Below are 19,122 nucleotides of genomic sequence, written 5' to 3'. Positions count from 1 at the left end.
TCCGTTTGGGAAAAGGTCCCGGGATGATAACTCAGCGGCAACGTGCTCGCCTTGGAAACAAGACGACAAGAAGCAACAAAGGTTTGATCCCCGGGTCCGCGCTTAGAAATCTTATAAATACACAACTAAGAAACATTCCTGTAACAGCGCATCGATGCCCCCGGGCTGTGCGAGCGCTTTAAAAATGCAAAATACAACAAGATATACACTTGAAGGAGTGTGTGGCAATGCAGGAGGTGATGGTGGCGAGAGGGTTTGGAGTTGGGATTGGGATCAGATTTTGAAAACCATGTGTGTCATCTGCATATTAGTTGAAATGGATAGTGTGTGTGTGTGTGTGTGTGTGTGTTAAGTGTCTGTTCAAGCAAATCTACATATAGCTTGAAGAGGAGTGAAGACAGGAAGGAGCCTTGCAGGACCCTCTAATTGACCAGGGTGGGTGGGGTCTGATAGATAAGGGGGCATGGAAACAAAGTGTGTCCTGTCAGTGAGGAAGACTAAACCAGAGGAGGACAGTGCCTGAGGGTTTCATTCTGTGGTATAGCATGTTCAGAAGAATGATGGGGTCAATGGTGTCTACAGCTGCAGAGGTTGACGCGTACGAGTGGTGGTGTGTGCTCTTTGGCAGTGATGTTGGAGGTCACCAAGGATGTGAAGTGTAACAGTCTCAGTCCCGTGTCAATGTCAGAAGTCAAAACTGCAAGGGGCTGAGGAGGTTGTTTTTGGCGATGGGTTGTTTAAGTTGGGCATTGGCATGTTCCAGGATTCGGACGAGATTTGGCAGGATAATAATGGGGCAGTAGTTTTCAGGGCATGTGAGCGGGCAGGTCGAGGTGAAGAGGGGCGAGATTTATCCAGTTTTTAGTGCAGAGTAGATAGTACCATGTGAGAGAGAGGAGTTGCCGTTGAGTCTGTGTGGAGAGAGGGTTTTGATGCAACTGGGTGCGGCTTCACGTGGGCATGCGTCATCCAGGAAGTGTGCAGGTTTTGACAGTAACAGATGCAGGTGTCTGTTGATGGGGTGGAAGGTGTCCCAGATTTTGGAATGGGAGAGGGGTGTGTGGGGAGCAGAGAGGTGGGCTTGCCCGATGTGCATTATCGAGTTGAAGTCATCCATGAGTGAGTTGCATATTGAAGTAAATGGGGATTTGGAGAGGAATTGTATAAGGTTGAATAGTCTGTGTACGATTGCTGGTAGATTGTAGGTCTTGAGGGTAGTGGGTGTCTTTGACATTGCTTATGGCTGTTTTTCATTTGTACTGCTAGTGTTCGAGAGTTGCCCTGGTGGCAGGGCATGAGTTCTTTATTGTTAAGGAGTTTTAAAAAAGTCCACTCTAGGTATGACTAGAGAAGATTCACCCTTGGGATACAGGGCTCCAACTCTTAGTATAGGTCTAACCACACAGGTATGTTGGTAGCAATGGCCGAGCAGCCAAGCTCATCTTGGCTGTAGGTGGTACAAAGAACCTAGGGAATACACATAGGCCCAAATAAATACTGACACATTAAGAGTTATACATAAATTGTTCATTTTATGTATATACTAAGGTAAAGGCAAAGGGTACATAAAACCAATGCATTATTCACAATAAGTAAAACACTTTGGTAATACTTTTACAACAGCAGTATACAATTCAAAAGGAAAGTACAATTTTCTAATACCAACTTTTCAGAATATCGGTTTCCGGTCAGAACAGAGGAAACAAAACCAACACAAGGTAAGTAAATACTAAACAATAATTACACAGAGGTCGAACACTTTAGAACTCCATCCCCAAAGAGTTAGGAGTGTCCTAGAGTCCGTTTGGAGGACAGGGCAAAACAGGCAAGGCACAGCTGTAGAAAGGTCAAATGTTCCAGAGGAAGACTTCTGTAGCAAGTAGCTATTTTGGTTGGAAAAGGGGTCAGGGACTTTGGAGAATTCTCCCTGAAGGGTTACAGGCGTTAGGCCTGGGTGAAAGCATATGGGCAAACTCCGAAAAATCGCCACTCAAGCAACACATGAGCATCTAGACAATGCTAGTTAAGTTCTACCTTCAGTTTCATACTAAGTTATGAGTGAAGAAAAAAGAAAAAGTTGCAGCACAATGCCTCTACGATACAGCAGCAGCAGACCCGGTCACCTGATTTTTGGTCAGGCAGACAAAAGGAGGGACACTGGAGTGGATCTCGCAGCAGCAGTCAAGGGAATAGGCTTCCAGCAAAGGATTCTTTGTTTCTTCTCACAGCTCTGATATTGGAGCCCTTTTCAGGATACCAGATTATCACCTGATCGATTCACCGTGCTTTCTTGGTCCAGCACTCTGTTAAGGGGACTACAAGGAGTGGAATCTTGCCTCTGGAGGCCCTGAAGGAGTCCAATGTTTTGGGAGGATTTGATCTTTGTAAGACGATTCACTGCACAATGGTTGCAGGTCCCAGGGTATTGGCAGTTTGCAGCCCAGGAAGGCCGCAGTTTGTCGTGGGATGGCTCAAAATGCAGGTCATCTGAAGAATGATTGGTCCTACCAGTCTAAAGGGGCGAGTCATCATCTTCAGAGTTCTGCAGATGCTTCGAAGAAGGGGTCAGACAGCAGCGGTTAATCCAAGGGCTTCTCCGTTCAAATGGAAGTGGCTGCGGATGCTTCTCTTCTTTCACGTTAGTGCTTCTGTTTCAGGGGTCAGCTCGTCTTCAGCCAATCAGCACCCATGCACCATTCAAACTGTGGGTAGTGGCTATCCTTTCAGGACAGCCACCCCTCAAATCCCCCACCCAGTTGGAACTGGTTCTAGACAGGCACACCAGAAGAGACAGAACAGCAGAGCGAGTCCTCAACCATTTCCTGTCCTCACGACATACTGGAGCCTTGGAGGGTTTCACAAGGGATTCCCGCTGAAGACAAAGGTTTAACCAGGAACTTCGCCATCCATGATGGCGGAAGGACCAAGAAGGGACAAGAAAACCATAAATGGGGAAAAAAGAATAGAGTCCCCATTTTGGGTCAATGCTGACCCTTATGTTCACTACCGTGACTGAATACAGACTGGAAGTAAAACATTGCACAAAAGTAGGTAGGAGAACACCACTGCCACCTTCCATCCAGGTTAGCTTGCAACCAACTAAAAAGTTACACAAGCAGTGAGAAAGGGGATACTATGTAGCACCTCAACACTCCACAAAGGGTGGGATGTGCGAATCTCAATATAAAAAAGGTAGGAAGGATACTAAATATCACCCTGCCAATGAGAACATTAGTTCTCACAAGGAAAAAAAGCAGAATAAAAACGTGAAGCACAAGGGGGTCTCAGCCACACTGCACAGAGGGTGCTGTGTGTAGCAAAGTCAATGACATATGCTATGGAACTTGGAGGAAAGTATTTCTCCAAGAAAGAGTTACTAAATAAATACAAAGTATCCCAAAAGATAGAGTAAAAAAGAGGAGTGTGGAAAAAGGTTCCAACTCATTCAAGGGAACAGACCAAAAATCCACAAGTCCAGCAAAAAGTGCTGGAAGACTCGCATGTAGAGGAGATTGCGTCAGGTGTCTGGCTGTCTGCTTGATAGAGAGGAGGGAATTGTTGTATTACTTGGTTGTAGACCCTAAGTGTAAGTGGAAGAAATTCCATAGAACAGGTTTTTTAAACCATGTTCGTTCTCAGTAAAGGGGGCTCCCACACTCGTTATAAAATGTGTAAAACCTGGTTCCCAGGGTGGTCCAGACGTGCAGCCCTTGCTCACTGTCCCTTAGACACTCTCAGCTTCACCTCACTGAGGAGGCCCAAAAAGCCTGAAAAACATGCATCTGGGTTTGCTGATGGTACTCTTGTTCAGGAGGATTGCCTAGCATTTCAGTGCTGGACTGCCCTTGTAGATGGGACCAGACTGTTTTGCAAATTGATAGTTCTCCTCCATCAGAGTGCTAAAACGTGGTTGCAGACTCTCACATGTATAAGAAATTCTGTAGAAAGTTTATTTAAACCAAGTTCGTTCTCAGTAGAAGGGCTCCCACACTCCTGTTAAACAGGGTTTATGGTGCAAGTTGCTTTTTTGTTTTTATTTGAGGGGCCACATTTTTGTCAAGTGCCTGTGTAATTTTTTTAAAATGTATTTTATTGGTCATTTGTAAGCGCCCTGGTGTTGCAATTCTAGAGGCGAATGGAGGGATGCGTTTGTGTCGTTTGAGTGGTGCTGAGGCTGTGTCTAATGTGTTTGTATTGACTGGCCGAATGGGCAGGGGGTGTGTGGCATGTGGAGCAGATGTTGTCTCGAAGAGTGAGCATTAAGGGATTGCAAAATGGTCAGACCACACCCAGATTACGTTCTTTCAGAGATGCACGACTTTTGCTTGAAATAAAAAAGTCCAGGGTGTAGCAAGATGTGTGGTGGCTAGATTATGGGTTGTGTGAGGTTCTAGGGGACAAGTGGAGTGAGGATAGTGTTTAATATGGGGTGTTGTGTGAATGAGCACTACCAGGTTTGAAGGGGCCAAGGTAGATAATGATACAGTAGCAGATGAGGTTAGCTGTGTGTTGGGCGGTAAACAAAGTGAAGTGTGGTTTGTGGGTGTGATGGATGGGAGCAAGGAAAAGGGTGCTTTAAAGGGAGTGTATGGCAGTGTGTGTCTGGGGTAGCGAAGTGTGGATTACTTTATATAGGATGGGGGGTGAACCCTGCTCCTTTGTCCGATCTCTGAATACCACCATTGATGCTTCAACCCCATGACCAGTGGGAACAAGCAGTTTAGACCCCTGCTCCACGATCCAGCCCTTGGAAGCCTTCAGAAGTGTCCTAGGACCACCCTGTGGACTGACCAGCCTACAGCTGAGCTTCCTTGCTGCAACGGTCAGCGTCCCAAGTTCGAACTTGGGAGTCTGATGACCCTCGACTAGTGAAACAAGTGAACTTCCCCTACAGTTACAGCTCTCCAGCATGAGGGCCCACGGGACCAGCTTCTTTGTTTCCACAAAGATGGTCATCTTTTGCATTATGGTCAAGGTGACCATCGCTTTATCATGCCTGAATCATGTCTTGGGGGGCCCATCCACAACAATCAGCATTGTTGTTGTCCTTTCTTCATGCCAGGATTATCCAGCGCCAGGAACGGTCTTGTCAGAGCACAAACTGCTGACTAACCAGACCTAAATCCAGACGCCGTAAGTGACCTCTGCACCAGCAACCCCTGACCTCCTCCAGCGGAACCAAGACATGTAAGTGGGGCCAAATGATTCCGAAGCCTCTGAAGTGGTTACTAGCAGAATCGGAGTACAAGAGGTGAGTTAACATACCCGTTTCGACCGCCCCACCTCCATATGGCAGAATATCTACAAAGTCCTTTCCCTTGCTTAATGGTGATCGGTGGCCAAATATCCCTCCCCCTGAGCTTCCCCTATGGTGGTGAGATGGGGAGAGGACTTGGATTGCTTTGGTCTTCACAACTCAAGACAATGACTGTTAGGTAGATGTTTAATTTCTATGCCAAATCTCCCTCACCTCTGAGACCCCAGCACTTTTTGATTTTTTGGTATGTTCTCCCGAGTAAGTGGGACCCCTTTTCCCACTCACTCATCTTTTGCTCTGTCTATAGGGACCCAAGTTATTAGTTGTACTTCATTTTATAGAGTCATGTTTGCCTCCATATTTTTAAAGCATCTGTAATTTACTTTTGTAAAACACAGCAACTTGTGTGCAGTGCTACTGGGGGCCCTTTGCATTTTCTTTTATTCTCCTTGTGTGAGCTACTGTTCCCAAGGGTAGAGGGATACTTTTTATCCCCTTTATATGTTCTCTTGTGAGATCAGCACACCCCACCTTATGGGAACTGCTGAGGATCTACATAGTATCCCATTTCTCACTGCTCCTGTAACATTTGTTACAGTGGCAAGCATACCTGAATGGTTGGTGGCACTACTTGTGCGATTTTTACCCACGGGCTGCGTTTACAGCCGGTTATGCACAGAAGGATCACCATTGACCCAAAATGGTGGCTGTATTATTTCAACCATTTTTTTTTCAAACAAATTTTATTTAAGTCAACAGGTTGTGAGTACAGAAACATGCTTAATTTCAGGTATGGTACAGTGTAACCAATTTTGGGGAAAGGCCCCTGGATCGCCAGGCTTGCTAGACATCAATGCAGTACAGGCATGGATTAGATTCACTCAAATCCGGTTGTCCCTCCCCATGCCTTCTGGATCCAACCACTCCCTCCCTGCATCTTGGGGCGGGTGGGATGACAGAAGAGAAAAATGTTGCAACATTGGGGGCCTAGCAGCCACTGCAGGGAATCTCTCAGGAAATCAATGAATGAGGCCCACACCGAAACATACCTTGGGTAACGCCCCTCGCACAGTGCCATGATTTTGTCGGCCACCAAAATGTCCCAGGCCCTAACCCACCACATCCGGGCCCCCAGTTGCCTTCCAAGTACGGGCGATGACAAGCTTTGCTGCCAGTAGGAGATGACCGATTAAGGTAGCCAATGGACCGGTAAGGGGAAACGCCCCGCCACCCGTATCCCCCAAAATCACAACATGTGGGTCCATGGGAAGGCCCAACTCTGATCTCTTTTATTCTAGACCCACCTTGGAACATACCCACACCATGTGGAACAGGGGAGCCCACTTCTTCGCAGCCCCACCAGTAAGTGGCAGGGTAACTACTGTCCATGTGGTGTAGTCTCTCAGGGGTGGGATACCACCTGTAGCAAAACTTATGAGACCATTCCCCGTCTGTGACACACCAGGAGGACTTGAGCATCCGACCCCATATTCTCAGCCACGCCTTATCCTTAATGGGGCTCCCCAAATCGTCTTCCCATTTAGACATATGGCAAGCCCGTGACAGGGTCTCCCATATCTAGAAGCTTATTAGATCTGTTCCCCCATTGTCCCCTCCTGTAGTGTCAACTCAAGTGGCAACTTCCCTGCTTCGTGTTGGGAAGGAGGCCCAATGCCTTAATTGAGTATCTGAAACACTCCGACTCTTGTATGTTGAAAGGTAAGCTGGCATTTTTCAAATGTCATTGGCCTATTGGCTTTATAAAGCCAACATAGGCATTCCAGGCCTCCTTCCAGCCCTTTACGAAAGCCACCCCTCCCCCTCCACACCCTGGACGGAAGCCTGGGTTATTCCACACAGATGAGCAGGGTCCCAACCCTCTAGATATTCCCCATCTGCAGAAAGCCCTCCCCAAGTAATAAAGTGTACTTTTGGTTGTTGCAAGGAGAATCCCAATTGCTGCACCAAGTGTCTCCCCTCGATGTAAGGTAACCGTGATAGGTCGACTAACGAATGCACCAGTTCAATGAATTTCCACTTCGGCGGTGAGGTGGCCCACCCCATGTGAAAGCATGCGAGAGTTGAGCTGAGAGATTATAGCAGGACACACACCCCCTCACCCCCACCCTTGCTGGCTTTAGCAAGACCCTCCACAATAGTCTAGCATGTCAGTTCCCCCAGATGAAACCAAGAATCCTCCCCAGAAGTGTATAACGGTCCGAGTCCAGGGCCCTCACTTCCTGTGCTGAACTCAGGTAGAGCAAACATGGAATTAAATAAATGTTGACTGCTGCGATGCGGGCAAACCAGGAAATCTCTTGATGTCCCCCACCTCCCCAAATCCCGAATCCAGTTCTGCGAACAGCAGGGGAAAGTTGTTCAGTATATTTCTGATGTCTTGCTCGGGATCCAAACTCCCCCCTCTAGCCTCCCCCTCACCCCAAGTAAAGGATAGAGTCCTGGGTCCATTGTATAGGGGCAAACGCTTCTATAGTTGCTTTTTCCTGGGGCCTGAGGGACACATCCAGTACGTGTCACTTGCCATAGTTCACCTTAAAGCCCGAGGACCAGCCAAACCCATCCGGCTCTTCCAACACCGCTGCCAGGGAGGAGGCAGAGTTGCTTAGAGTAAGCAGGAGGTCGTCCGCATAGAGGGACACCTTATAGTCTGTGTCCCCCACCCTCACACCCTCGATTGCCTCTGTAGACCTAATGCAGATGGCAAATGGTTCCATGCATCTGCACGGTTCTTTCCTCATCCTTCTGACATCCTGGGTGGGGGAGGTCCTGGTTTGATTTTTGTCTTCAGTGGGAATCCTTTGTGCAACCCTCCGAGGCTCCAGAGTGTCTGAAGACAGGAAACGAGGACAGAGCCTTAAACTTCATTCCTTTGTCTTCAGGCATGCCTACATGGAACCAGTTCTAACTGGGAGGCTGGCTGTCCTAAAAGGACAGCCACACCCAAAGTTTGATTGTAGCATGTGTGCCGATTGGCTGGGTTCCTAGTTAAATGGTCTGATCTGGACGCTGAAGACAAGTCTACCACTGGGGCTGAATCCGATGAGGAAGAAGAGAAGACGCCTGTAGCTGACTCCAGCTACCAGCGAGGCCTGCTGTGTAACTGCTGCCTGTGCTGATCCCTTCTTCCATGCAACTGAGGCCCGAATATGACTCAGACCCTTATACTGGTGGGACCAATCAGTTTTAAGACATGCATTTCGAGCCATACCACAACAACATGTGACCTTCCTGGGTTGACAACCGCCAATACCCTGGGACTTTGTGGCTGAATGCAGTGCATCGTCTTCCGGCAAAAAAATCACGCTGAGTGCTGGACCAAGAAAGCGAAGCAAATCAGACAACCGTTCTTCATCTGGTACCTTGAAAAGGGTGCCACAACCACAGAGCTGCATAAATCACATGTAAACTCCTCTTCTTGTGGGGTTAGTATGAATGAGCATGGCAACCCTGTTTATTGGGCCATGGTTTATTTCCAAGTCTATTTTGTGCCTTTCACGTCACTGTGCGCTTCTGGCGCAAGGCAGTGTTTGTCAGGCATGGTATGATCCACCAGCAAGCGGAGCGGGCCGGTCTTTGAGGATAAATCACCTCAGGTGCGGCTGTAGATCCCCTGCAGGCTATCTTGAGTGGAAAGGCCCTGGGGGAACATAAAGCCGGCAGGAAGCCTCGGACAAGAGAGCACCGGGGAGAACACGAGAGGGAGAGACAAGGACACTGGGATAGCAGCGACGCTACCCCTAAAGAGAAAAAGAAACAAAAACAAAATGAGATGTCCCCATCGGAGGTCCCACACCAGGGCCGGCAGCTCGCTCTGCCTTCCACAAGGTTGAGGGCTCGAGCGGTGCTGATGCTGGGAACCGAAGTAGCGAGAAAGTGTAGCGGTGTCTATCCCAATAAGCCGGCGCGGCTGTGAAGGACTGGCTCAGGCCTCTACTCCGAAGTTCGGGGTACGGCTGAGGTAGGAGTGGGAAAAGTGTGGAAGGTGCACGCCAGCCACCACACACACACACACGTGTTGTGTTTGTTTTTCCTCTCTCACCGCTGCGGACAGACTTGACTGCGGTTCAGCCTAAGACACTCTGAGGCAGTGTTTAACAGGGTTCGCTTATGGGGGTAGGGAGGGCGATACAGAGGCGATTCCCCAGTCAGTCAGATGTTGGGTGCCTTTTCCGAGGTCCCTGTGGTGACCAGGGTGTTTTGGGTGTTTTCTTCAACGGCACCCTACCTTACACGGTACACCCACTCCATGATACAGGTCCTCACCCCTCCTCGGGGATAGCGAAGTGGTGAATGCAGGGTTAAGAGTGTTATATAAAGGAAGGCGAAGCCCCTGGCGGTGTGCCTGGTTGGGTTACCGCTCACAACCCTTTTTGGTTATGGTGTTAGGGCGGGCTCGGTGCCCGTTTTGTACTACCTTCATTCACTGTGATTATCATGCGCGGTGTGAGGGATGTTTTAGGGAGCGTATTACAAGCCCCACATGAAAAAAGAGTAACTGAGCAAATATTTATTGGCATAAGCTAACTGTATGGGTGCACCTGTGGCCAGAGTGAGGTGAATATAGGTGGTAGTCTGCAGCTACCAGGAACGTAGAGAGTTGACATTGTTTACGTATTCTTTTACCAAAGGTTATGTACCATTTCTCTCATGTGGCACAATGGATTCTATTTAATTAGCTAGTTACCAAGTGTGAGTTACTATGCTCCCAAGTGAACCAATTGATGCTGGTTAAATATTTGTTTACCAAATGTGAGTTACCTTGCCCCAAATGGCTCAATGGACGTCGTGTAATCAGTGATTTACTAAATCTGATTTTATTGGCGCCCAGGTGCCCATTTAAGTGTTTGTTACCGGAGTTATTGGAAAAGGGACATTTAAGTATGTAATAATCCATGAACTGACCGAGAGTGCCTCAAACAGGGGCCCTGTGATGTAATATTACTCTGGCATACCGAAAATTAGTTTTTTTTCATCTTTTGGTTACATAAATACAGCTGCTAAAGGGCCAAATGAAATAAGACTGACTGGTTATTTTACCTGGTGCTTCACCGATTACTGCTAGTCACCAAGGCAGATTAGCCATTAGGAGAGGGCCGACTCTCCCCACTGGGGCTCCCGCACACAGGGGTCTGCCACAGGCCCGCTTATGAGGATACAGCAATCATCCCCCTGGGTTTTCATTTGAACATGTAGTAAGGTGTCTGTATCCCTGACTCAGGACTCCTACAGGTTGCTGCTGCTTACGCTTTCTTTCAGAAACACAGGTAAGAACACCTTACACACAGAAGAATCCTTTGCTGGTGCAATCTCCCAAACTAGTGTCCTTTCTTTTGTGTGAAACCATCCAGAGACCAGGTCATGTAGCTGCTGCATCGTGAAGGCATCAGTCTGCAACATCATCTTCACTGCTGAGGTAGTGTGTGGCTTGAGGTAATACTTGCCTAAAGTATTTGCGCCAGTCCTGTGTGGCTACAGTGGTAATTTGTGTAGTTGGGAGTTCGCCCATACTGTAAGCCCAGGCCTAATGCTGGAACATGCAGGGGTTCTTCTACGAAGTCCCTGAACACTTCTACTGACTATAAAGTACTGTGCTTACTTGTTCTAAGACGATATCCTCTGGAGCTTGGATTTACTACAGTTTGCCTGTTCCTGTTCTGCCTACTGGGCCACCAGAGTCCCCTTCTGCCTCTGAAAACACTCATGCCCTAGATTAGGGAAGGACTGCTAAAGTACAAGGCCTACGTGGAGGAATTCTTCTTTGAAGTGTCTTCACTTACCTGTGTGATACTTTTTAGAACGGCAGTTTACACTTGAAGGTTATTACTTACCTTTCAATTGTGTTTCACTATTCTGGAAAGTAACAGTTATATTAACAAGTATTCCTGATACGTAATCCATTAGCGTTTACTCACCTTGAATTGCATACTGCTATTCTAAATATGTTTTATACTTAGGTTTACTTACCAGAAGTATTGTGTTGGCTTTTATAATTGTGTTCTCTTTGCCTGATTAGATCTAAAATAAAGCATTATGTGTACAATATATCAGTGTTTCTTTGGACCAAAGTTCTTTGTACCTCTCTCTCCTTCCTAAAATAAGCCTGTTTGCTCTGCCATACTATCATTGCCTTGAGTGGCACAGACTTGTACGAAGAGTTGGAGTTACTGTTTTGCTCAAGGTCTTATAAAGTCCTTTGGATGACCATTCGAAAATCTCCCTAACCAGGACACCTACACATTGGCTTTGCTAACACTTGTTCAGCCTTCAGATCCAACTATCTGCAAAGGGGTTACTGTGGGACTTCTGCCTCTTAGTGTACTGGTCCCATCTCCTTTAGCAAGAGACAGACTTTTTGCCTATAGGGCGCTATTCTTATGAGGCTGCGCATTGCACAAATCTCTTGGAATGGCTCGCCTGTTCTCAAATTGCTTTATTATTTACTTTATCTTCATTTGCTTCACCATTTTACAGTGCTCTATCAAACGGATATACATTCACAAAAAATTAGCTAGAGCACCCCAAAGTGGATGTACATGAGTTAATAGTGTACGATAAGTCGTGTTTCTTGCCTTTCGTCTTAATTGATAAGAGTTTGTCCAAGGTCCAATAAATGTTCATGTATTTGTATCCATTCTGCCTACCTTGAATTATTAAGTATGCCCTGTGTGTGCTTAACTGAATGCTTCTCTGGTTCACAGCAATTTGACTTTACAGGTGCAGCACACCTCCCTATCCATTTGGCCTATGGGGCGGGGGTGGTAGTTCCTATGCGGATTGTTCCTGGCCTGGGGCAGGGATTGCGCAGTACCTGGCCCAGGTTGAAGCCAGAAACAGGAGCTACATTTGTCACTTTCCTTCCCTCGGCTTCCACTTGCTGCCCAGGCTTCACCTTCCACATGTCCTCCTGCACTGTGGGGTCTTCTGGGAATTCTCCTCGCCTAGCACTCCTCTGCCCGTCTCCACTCTGGCTTCTCTGCTCTTCACATTGACTAACCCCATCCTCTGGCCTTCTTCCCCATGCATCCCTGGCGCAAACCCGCATTTCTTATTTATCACATCTGTAAAGTGTTACCTGTACTATGCAAGAGTACCCCCATCCAGCCATAGTTCAACCTGACTGCTCAGCCTTGCTACCATCAAGAGAGCAGTTGTGTTTAACTCTGGCTGAAGAACCTGCTTTCCCAAGTTGGCTTCCCCAAGTGCTACCCCAGGTAGAGACTTTGAAAAAAACTTTCTAACACAGCTTGCCGTAACTCAACATGCAACATAAGCTGGAATTTACCAATGCATTGGTGTTGGCAAAAATTGATAATTTCAACATTTTTTACTTGGATCTCCCCAAGTGCCTTATGCACATCTTGCAACCAACACCTCATAAGGCAGAACGGCGTGTTGAGTGGCTAGCACCCCATGATCACATCTCCCCAGCACTGAAGGCCATGCACTGGTTTCTTTTGAAGAAAATAGAAGTTTTCAAAGTAGGGTGCACCATAGGCCATTTTCTAGGGGCCGCTCCCCTCATATCCAGAAACAAAAACACATCCCCTCCCACTGAATCCAGCATGGGCAGAAGACTATCCACTACCGGAAATAGAAACTGGGATTGTTGCCAATCAGCTCAGGAGGCTCTGCTCTCAGGTACAACCTACCTTTAGATATCAAGTCTAGAGAAAACCAGACGAAATGTTGAAATATGCTATAAATGTACCTATACAACCAGCTTTTACAATGCAACCTAATGGAGGTAACCCCAGACACGAAGTTGGTGGATTTATAACTGAGGTTTCAAGCTGACCTCAATGCCCACTTCTGTGCTTAATTGAGTGGTTGCACTTACAACTACTTGGCCACTTGCCTATTCTTGCGTCATCCTGTCTTTACTATCTTCCGCCCTTCTACACCGTTCTCAGCCATGGATATTTTATGTTCTGAATGCTGCAATAACAATTTCCTTCATCTCCCCTACACCATTCTATTTATCTTACTGCCCCTCCTCCTATTGGAGCATCAGGTAGCTTTCCATGGCATAAGGTAATGAGTCACTAGAAGGTGGACATAGGTGGACACTAGTAATCCTAGACTTTGTTAATCTACAAGTACCACCCACATGAAAAATAAACATTTTAATCTCTTCAATCAAGTGCAACCAGCTAGATCATGCACCATTTCTCTGCCCTTTCTCTTTCAGGTACCAGCTAGATAACATTTACCAAAGCTAGACGATTTCATCAGGCCTTCAGTATCTGGTTAATAATGCGTACCTGTTTTGAAGATGAATTATTTCTGCCTCTTTCGCTGCCTAAAAAAAAAAAAAAGAAAATGTGATTACATTTATTAGGAATATTCAATTTAGCAGAGCTTCATTTTTGTTAAACCCATTGGAGAAAAACAAACATGTATCTCAATTTATTTTAGGGTTGTAACATTTCACTACAGCACTTGATGGGACCACAGTAAATATAAGTAGCACTTCAGTATTCCAACAGGTATCTAAACTGTATACAGCAAAATGCAGTGTGAGTAGGGGGTGTTAGTTTTGTCTTTGGCAGGATTCACAAGTGAAGCCCGCCTCTGGCTCCAGTATGTCTGGCAAGGGCACGAAGTGAGGGAGGAGCCCCAAAACTCCCTGTGCTTAATCCCCTTGGTTACAGTAATGCACCCAAAGGTGATTGGCTGGCTCGCTGTCCGTCAAGGACAGCCACCCTGCTGAGTGATTGACAGATAGGCTGGAATGAATGGGAGAAACCTGCATAAAAGGCAAGGCTTTTTGGCTTGGAAGGCAGAGTCGACCACTGGACGAAGGAATCTGAAGAAGAACTTGGAAGGAGGCGCCTGCAACTCCTGGACCGTTGGTTTGCCCGGTGAAGCGCTGCTGCTGCGCTGAAGCTCCGAACTGGCCTCGACTAGAGAAATCCTGCAAGGAGGACTTCTCCCTTTGAGTTGGTGGGACCAATCAACTCCAAAGTAAGCCCGTCTGGACATCCTCTTGAAGCTGGTTGTATTTTCACTGCAGCTGCTGCTGGAACCGAAGTGCCAGGGAGAGGGACACCAGATTGTGTGCGTTGGACCCGAGCACTAGGAAGATCCTCCAGACTTCCCTGATGCAGGACTGACCAAGCCTGAGCCACCTCAACAAAGTGCTGGACACAAGATGCGAGGAAAGTCTGAAGTGGTATCTGAGAACCGCAGCGTTGCTATTGGCTGTCAGACGCGAGGAGCTGAAACACTGAAGAACCGCTGAATCGAAATTTGCCCATTGCTGCCGCTGACCTTCCCATTGCAGAGCAGGAGTCTCCAAACGTCCTCCCTCTTGTCCCAATGACTGAGGCGCAGGAACAACAGGATCTGCATAGCTGCACAGGAATAGAAGTCAGCTGGAACAATTTATTTTAACCAGAGGTACTGTAAAGTCTGAGAGAACTTACCTCTTGTTGTGTAGCCTTACTTGCTCTCAGTCGAGACCTGTCTTGGTTACCTTGCAGAGTTGCTAAAGCTTTGCCCCTCAAAAGCCTCCCAGCTAGTGGTCCTTCAAATGTTCTACTTTTCTACAACCATTTCTAAAAACATTGTGCAAGACTTTTTACCTACCTGCAAAGAAGATCTTCAGCTCCCCTTGACATTGTGCAATTAACATTGGCTGTCCTGGATCCCTGAGATTCCTCTTTACCTCTGACTTTGTGCTTTGGCCTTTCCCCCAGGAAAGGGTTAATTTACTCTGCTTTGGAAAGTTCCTAAAATACTTACCCGTTTATGAATTTGTTAACCTTTGCTTTATTCCTCTATTCTATCTTTTACACCAAACTCAGTATTGCTCAAAATGTAGCAGTGATAAATCAATGTCCAGTGTCCTAGCTATTTAAGTCACCCGAGGGTGTAGGAAGTGTCTGTGTGTCAGACTTATACCAAAGGTTGGGTCCCTATTGCCAGGAGGTCAGGGTCATTGGAGTGCGCCGCAAAGTTACTGCATAAAATCTTGCTAAACAGTCTTCGGGCAGGAAATCCAGAACCGGGTCCAGTTTGTACTAGAGTTCTCAGTCGTTACGGTCCGGGATCGCCAGTGCGTTGGCCGCCTTGAATGTCGATGCTGCAGAGTAGATGACCCTTCTCCCCATGGCATCCAACTTCTTCCCCTCGCTGTCCGGAGGGACGGAGGACAAAAATGAGGGGTTAGATCTTGTCCTTGCAACCGCCAATACCACAGATCTGGCGACGATTGCCACCGTAGGCAGCTGGGTGTGGACTCCATCACCTGGTATTTTTTCTCTAGCCTATCCTGCTTGGATGGACCGGGAACCGGTTTCTTCATCAGGGCCAGGCCCTCTTCCCAAACGTTGCCCAGGAGGAGCTCCGCCAGGATAGTCTTCCATTTTGCCTCGCGCCTCTGGTAGAGGAAACCCTCCTTGGTCTTCGGGCATCAGCTGAAAGAGCTCAGACACTCTGGCAACCATGGCATGAAACGACCCCAACCTCATCCGGTGTGGACGCCCTTGGCTGTGGAGAGCCGCCCGCCATGACAATATTGTTGTCGTGGCCTTGTACGTCCCAGTGTCCTGGTCCCTTGGGGAGGGGACGGGGGGAGGAATGGGGTGTAGGTGCGGAAGTTGATGAGGTAGTGCTGGTTGGCGCATCCTCTTTTTCGCCAGAGGTTGATCCTTGGCCATGGGCATCATTTTCTGAATTTCCGACACCAACGTGTGCAGGGTCGAGAAGATGTCCAGCAATACATGTCTTGGAGTTGGGGCGGTAGGCCTACTAGGACCTGCGCCGGCGGCATTTCCACCGCTGTCATTTCCCCCCTCCTCCCTCCCAATGTCCTCGTGGATCATGTATATTGACTCCTGGTCCTCTGGTCCTATCGTCCAAGCAAGTAACATTGGTTCCTTGGAGCATGACTTGCCCAGAGGACTCGCATGACTTGCCCCGAGGACTCCTTGTGCCCCCCCCCCTTTTTGCATCCTGAGGGGTAGGGTTCGTCTTTGCTACAGCATTCTCTTTTCTGGTGCCTCATGGTCAGGGACACTCTGGGCGCAGCCGGTGATACCTTGACCGGGTCAGCCACTTTGGCTTTCGAGAGAGCGGCCCCTACTATCTCGATCATCAACTATTTTTCCCGCTCTGCCCGGATCTTCTTAGGCCAGTCGGTCACCTTTTCTTGCACCTTAAGCTTCTCTGGCTTCTCCCGCAGCTTAGCCGAGTTGGCCGATTTCCTCTTTGAGGAGGAGGTGGATTGATGGCTGGAGACGGAGGCAGATGGTGAGGTTGATCACGCCCTGCCCATCGTGGGACCCACTTGCGCAGCGACCCCAACAGAAATTGACTTGCGGTGCTTGACCTGGTCTTGGGCCCATACGGATGGGGTGCACTCAAAGGACTTAGAAGCCCACTTCTCGGACTGGCCGATCCTGGATGAGGTATGCCCCTGCTTGGGGCACGGGGTAGAGGCCTTGGCAAAGAGCCAGGTCTACTGCAACTATCTTTCATGGTTCTCTTGCTGAACCCAAGGTAGATATCGCAATCACCTACTCTGTGGTCTGGGTGGAGACACTAGAGGCACTGAAGGGGTCTGTCCTCTACAAACACGTTCTGCAGTTGGAACAGAGCCTGAAAAGGGAGCTTCCCTCTTTCTTCTCTTCCGACATAGTCCGACGATCCTTGAGGGGTGCCGAAATTCACCAATAATCGGATCCCCGCTTGTCAGCTGTTGGAGAGAAAGAGCACACAGGCTCTGTTTGACAAAATAGGACTTTCTTGAAAAAGTGCAAAAAAACGTAGAATAGATCACGGAGCAAATCTTGAGGACTATAACATTTGAACGTGCGATAAAAACCTGAATATGGCTGCCAGAAGAGGGTTTTAGGGAGAGGGCAGTCATTGGCTGGGGGCACTATGACCCAGAGTGCAGTGATTGGTTTAGATGAGAAAGGCAGTTTGTAAGTGAAAGTGAAACTGTTAATTTCACCGATGATTCCCGGCCTGACAACGGGGAAAAAGCATGTGAATCCATGCCAGATCCCATGCTGGAGGAAGAGCAGCTAGTCACTTTTTTTGATTCAATGTAGTTTTAAGAATTCACTTGGCTTAACATCAGCACATCACACATGGCAATCTAGAATAGAGTGCAAAGCATAATGAGCCAAAAGATCAGTTTGAAGAATTGTGTGTGCGGATTGTTTTGACATGGAATTAGGGAAAGGCTATTCTCGTTCCTCGTTCCATGATTGAGTATTCACTAAAATACACTAAATATCTAGTCCATTGTTAGGACAGTTTTTCCAAGTCCAACTAAGGGCTTCATAAAATCATACATCTAAGGCAGTACCTAAGCTCCACTCATCTTAGAAGGGAGAGAGGGCTGTAGCATGGTACAAAGAAATTGTAGCATTCATATGGTCCAGAGAAACACTGAAACATTATGTATTGGAAAAATAAATGGTAGGCCCAGATAAATCTTGGGGAAATGAGTACTATAACATGATCAGATAAACACAATTATAAAAACCAACACAATACTTAAGGGATACAACCCAAAGTATAACTTTATTAAGAATAGCAATCAGCAGTTTAAGGTTCAACACCACACTAGAAGACCACTCGTAATCTCACGCCCCCACGCGCGCTGTGCTGAACTAAAGATTTTATAACAGTTCAGGCGAAAGGTGCACACAGGTTCTGCCTTCCAAGAAGTAATTACGGAAAAAAGACCATCACCAACACCACACCAGAAGACCACCCATCTTCCCACTCTGCGCCTTCCCACAGCCCTTACATTGAACTTTGGCTAATCCTGGAAAGATGCTCGTTTTGCGGCTTCCCTCCCATAGACTTCTATGGCACACCCTTTCCTTTTTCTTTACTTTGGCTGCCTTCACTTTTTGGAAGTAATTTACTTCTCTAGCTTTGTGCTCATTTTTATGATGACACTGATCTGTCCCCAAGACTATTAATACTGGGAGGATGTCTCCCTTCGTGAATTTCTTGTATTTTAAAAGTTGTGCACGTCACCTCCTTAAAGTGAAAAGCGGTAAGGATACTTGGCATTTGTAACCACGCAGTTGCAAAATAACAAGTTGTAAGGTTACAAAGTGTCCAGGATGGGCTGGTGGCAGCGGATATTTTTCTAGCATGTTTTTGACTTTTTACTTTTGTTCTATAGTGAGGATGAGGGGGACAAACCTGCTACTACGCTGTAGGAGTAAAGGAAGAGTAGTGGCTAAAGTACCTACTCCTCCCCATGCTACAACAAAACCAGTAGGTATTCACAACCATAAACAGGTACAGCACAACAAGTACACATTCTTTGCCTCTTTGGGTTACGTGCTCTTCAGGTGGGGCGTGAGCAGCCATAAAATCAACAGAAACCAATAGTGTGGGGGTTCCAAAACAAAAGCAAGTCCAGCAAACATCTCATGAACATAGGACCTTTATTTAAACTACCAAAAATGCTAACTACTAAAAAAGGAAATGTAAAAAAATACATTAATGGGTTCCCCCCGTTTAAATGAAGATACAGAGAACCCAGACTTTAAAAACAAAGGGTCAGTCTGGGTTTGTAGACTGGGGTGCTCAGGCAGCGGGAAGGAGGATTAAGAGTTACTAAGGTCCTTTAAGATCGAACAAGGAGACAGCCTCTTCCAATACCTTTGGTTTCTGGTATTTGGGTCTTAACAGTGTCGAGCCCGCGGCTGGGGATGTCAGACAGCCCCAGCAAGATACATGTGTGCATTATGCTTTTTGGCATTAAACATAAAAGTGGGGTCTGTTTAGCAGAACCTGCTTCCAGAAACATTACCAGAATAATTTTACTACAAAAAAAAACAAACATTTCACCCTCGCAGGTTGCAAAA

The 19,122-nt window shown here is 47.2% G+C and overlaps 1 protein-coding gene across 10 annotated transcripts in view; it reads right to left on the bottom strand.

Annotated features, from left to right (window-relative positions):
- RRBP1 (ribosome binding protein 1) overlaps nt 1–19,122 on the bottom strand; it is a 441,849-nt gene that overhangs the window by 246,311 nt on the left and 176,416 nt on the right. For all 10 annotated transcript variants that reach the window (XM_069607556.1, XM_069607549.1, XM_069607553.1 and 7 more), the window contains exon 10: nt 13,540–13,577. In XM_069607556.1, coding sequence (XP_069463657.1) covers nt 13,540–13,577 — 38 coding nt within the window. The remainder of the gene's footprint in view (nt 1–13,539; nt 13,578–19,122) is intronic.

This window comes from Ambystoma mexicanum, chromosome 4q (genome assembly GCF_040938575.1).
Source record: "Ambystoma mexicanum isolate Mex_15411 chromosome 4q, UKY_AmexF1_1, whole genome shotgun sequence".
Classification (NCBI taxonomy): domain Eukaryota; kingdom Metazoa; phylum Chordata; class Amphibia; order Caudata; family Ambystomatidae; genus Ambystoma; species Ambystoma mexicanum.
Note: the sequence above shows the minus strand (reverse complement) of the source record. Positions and strands in the feature narration are given on the sequence as shown.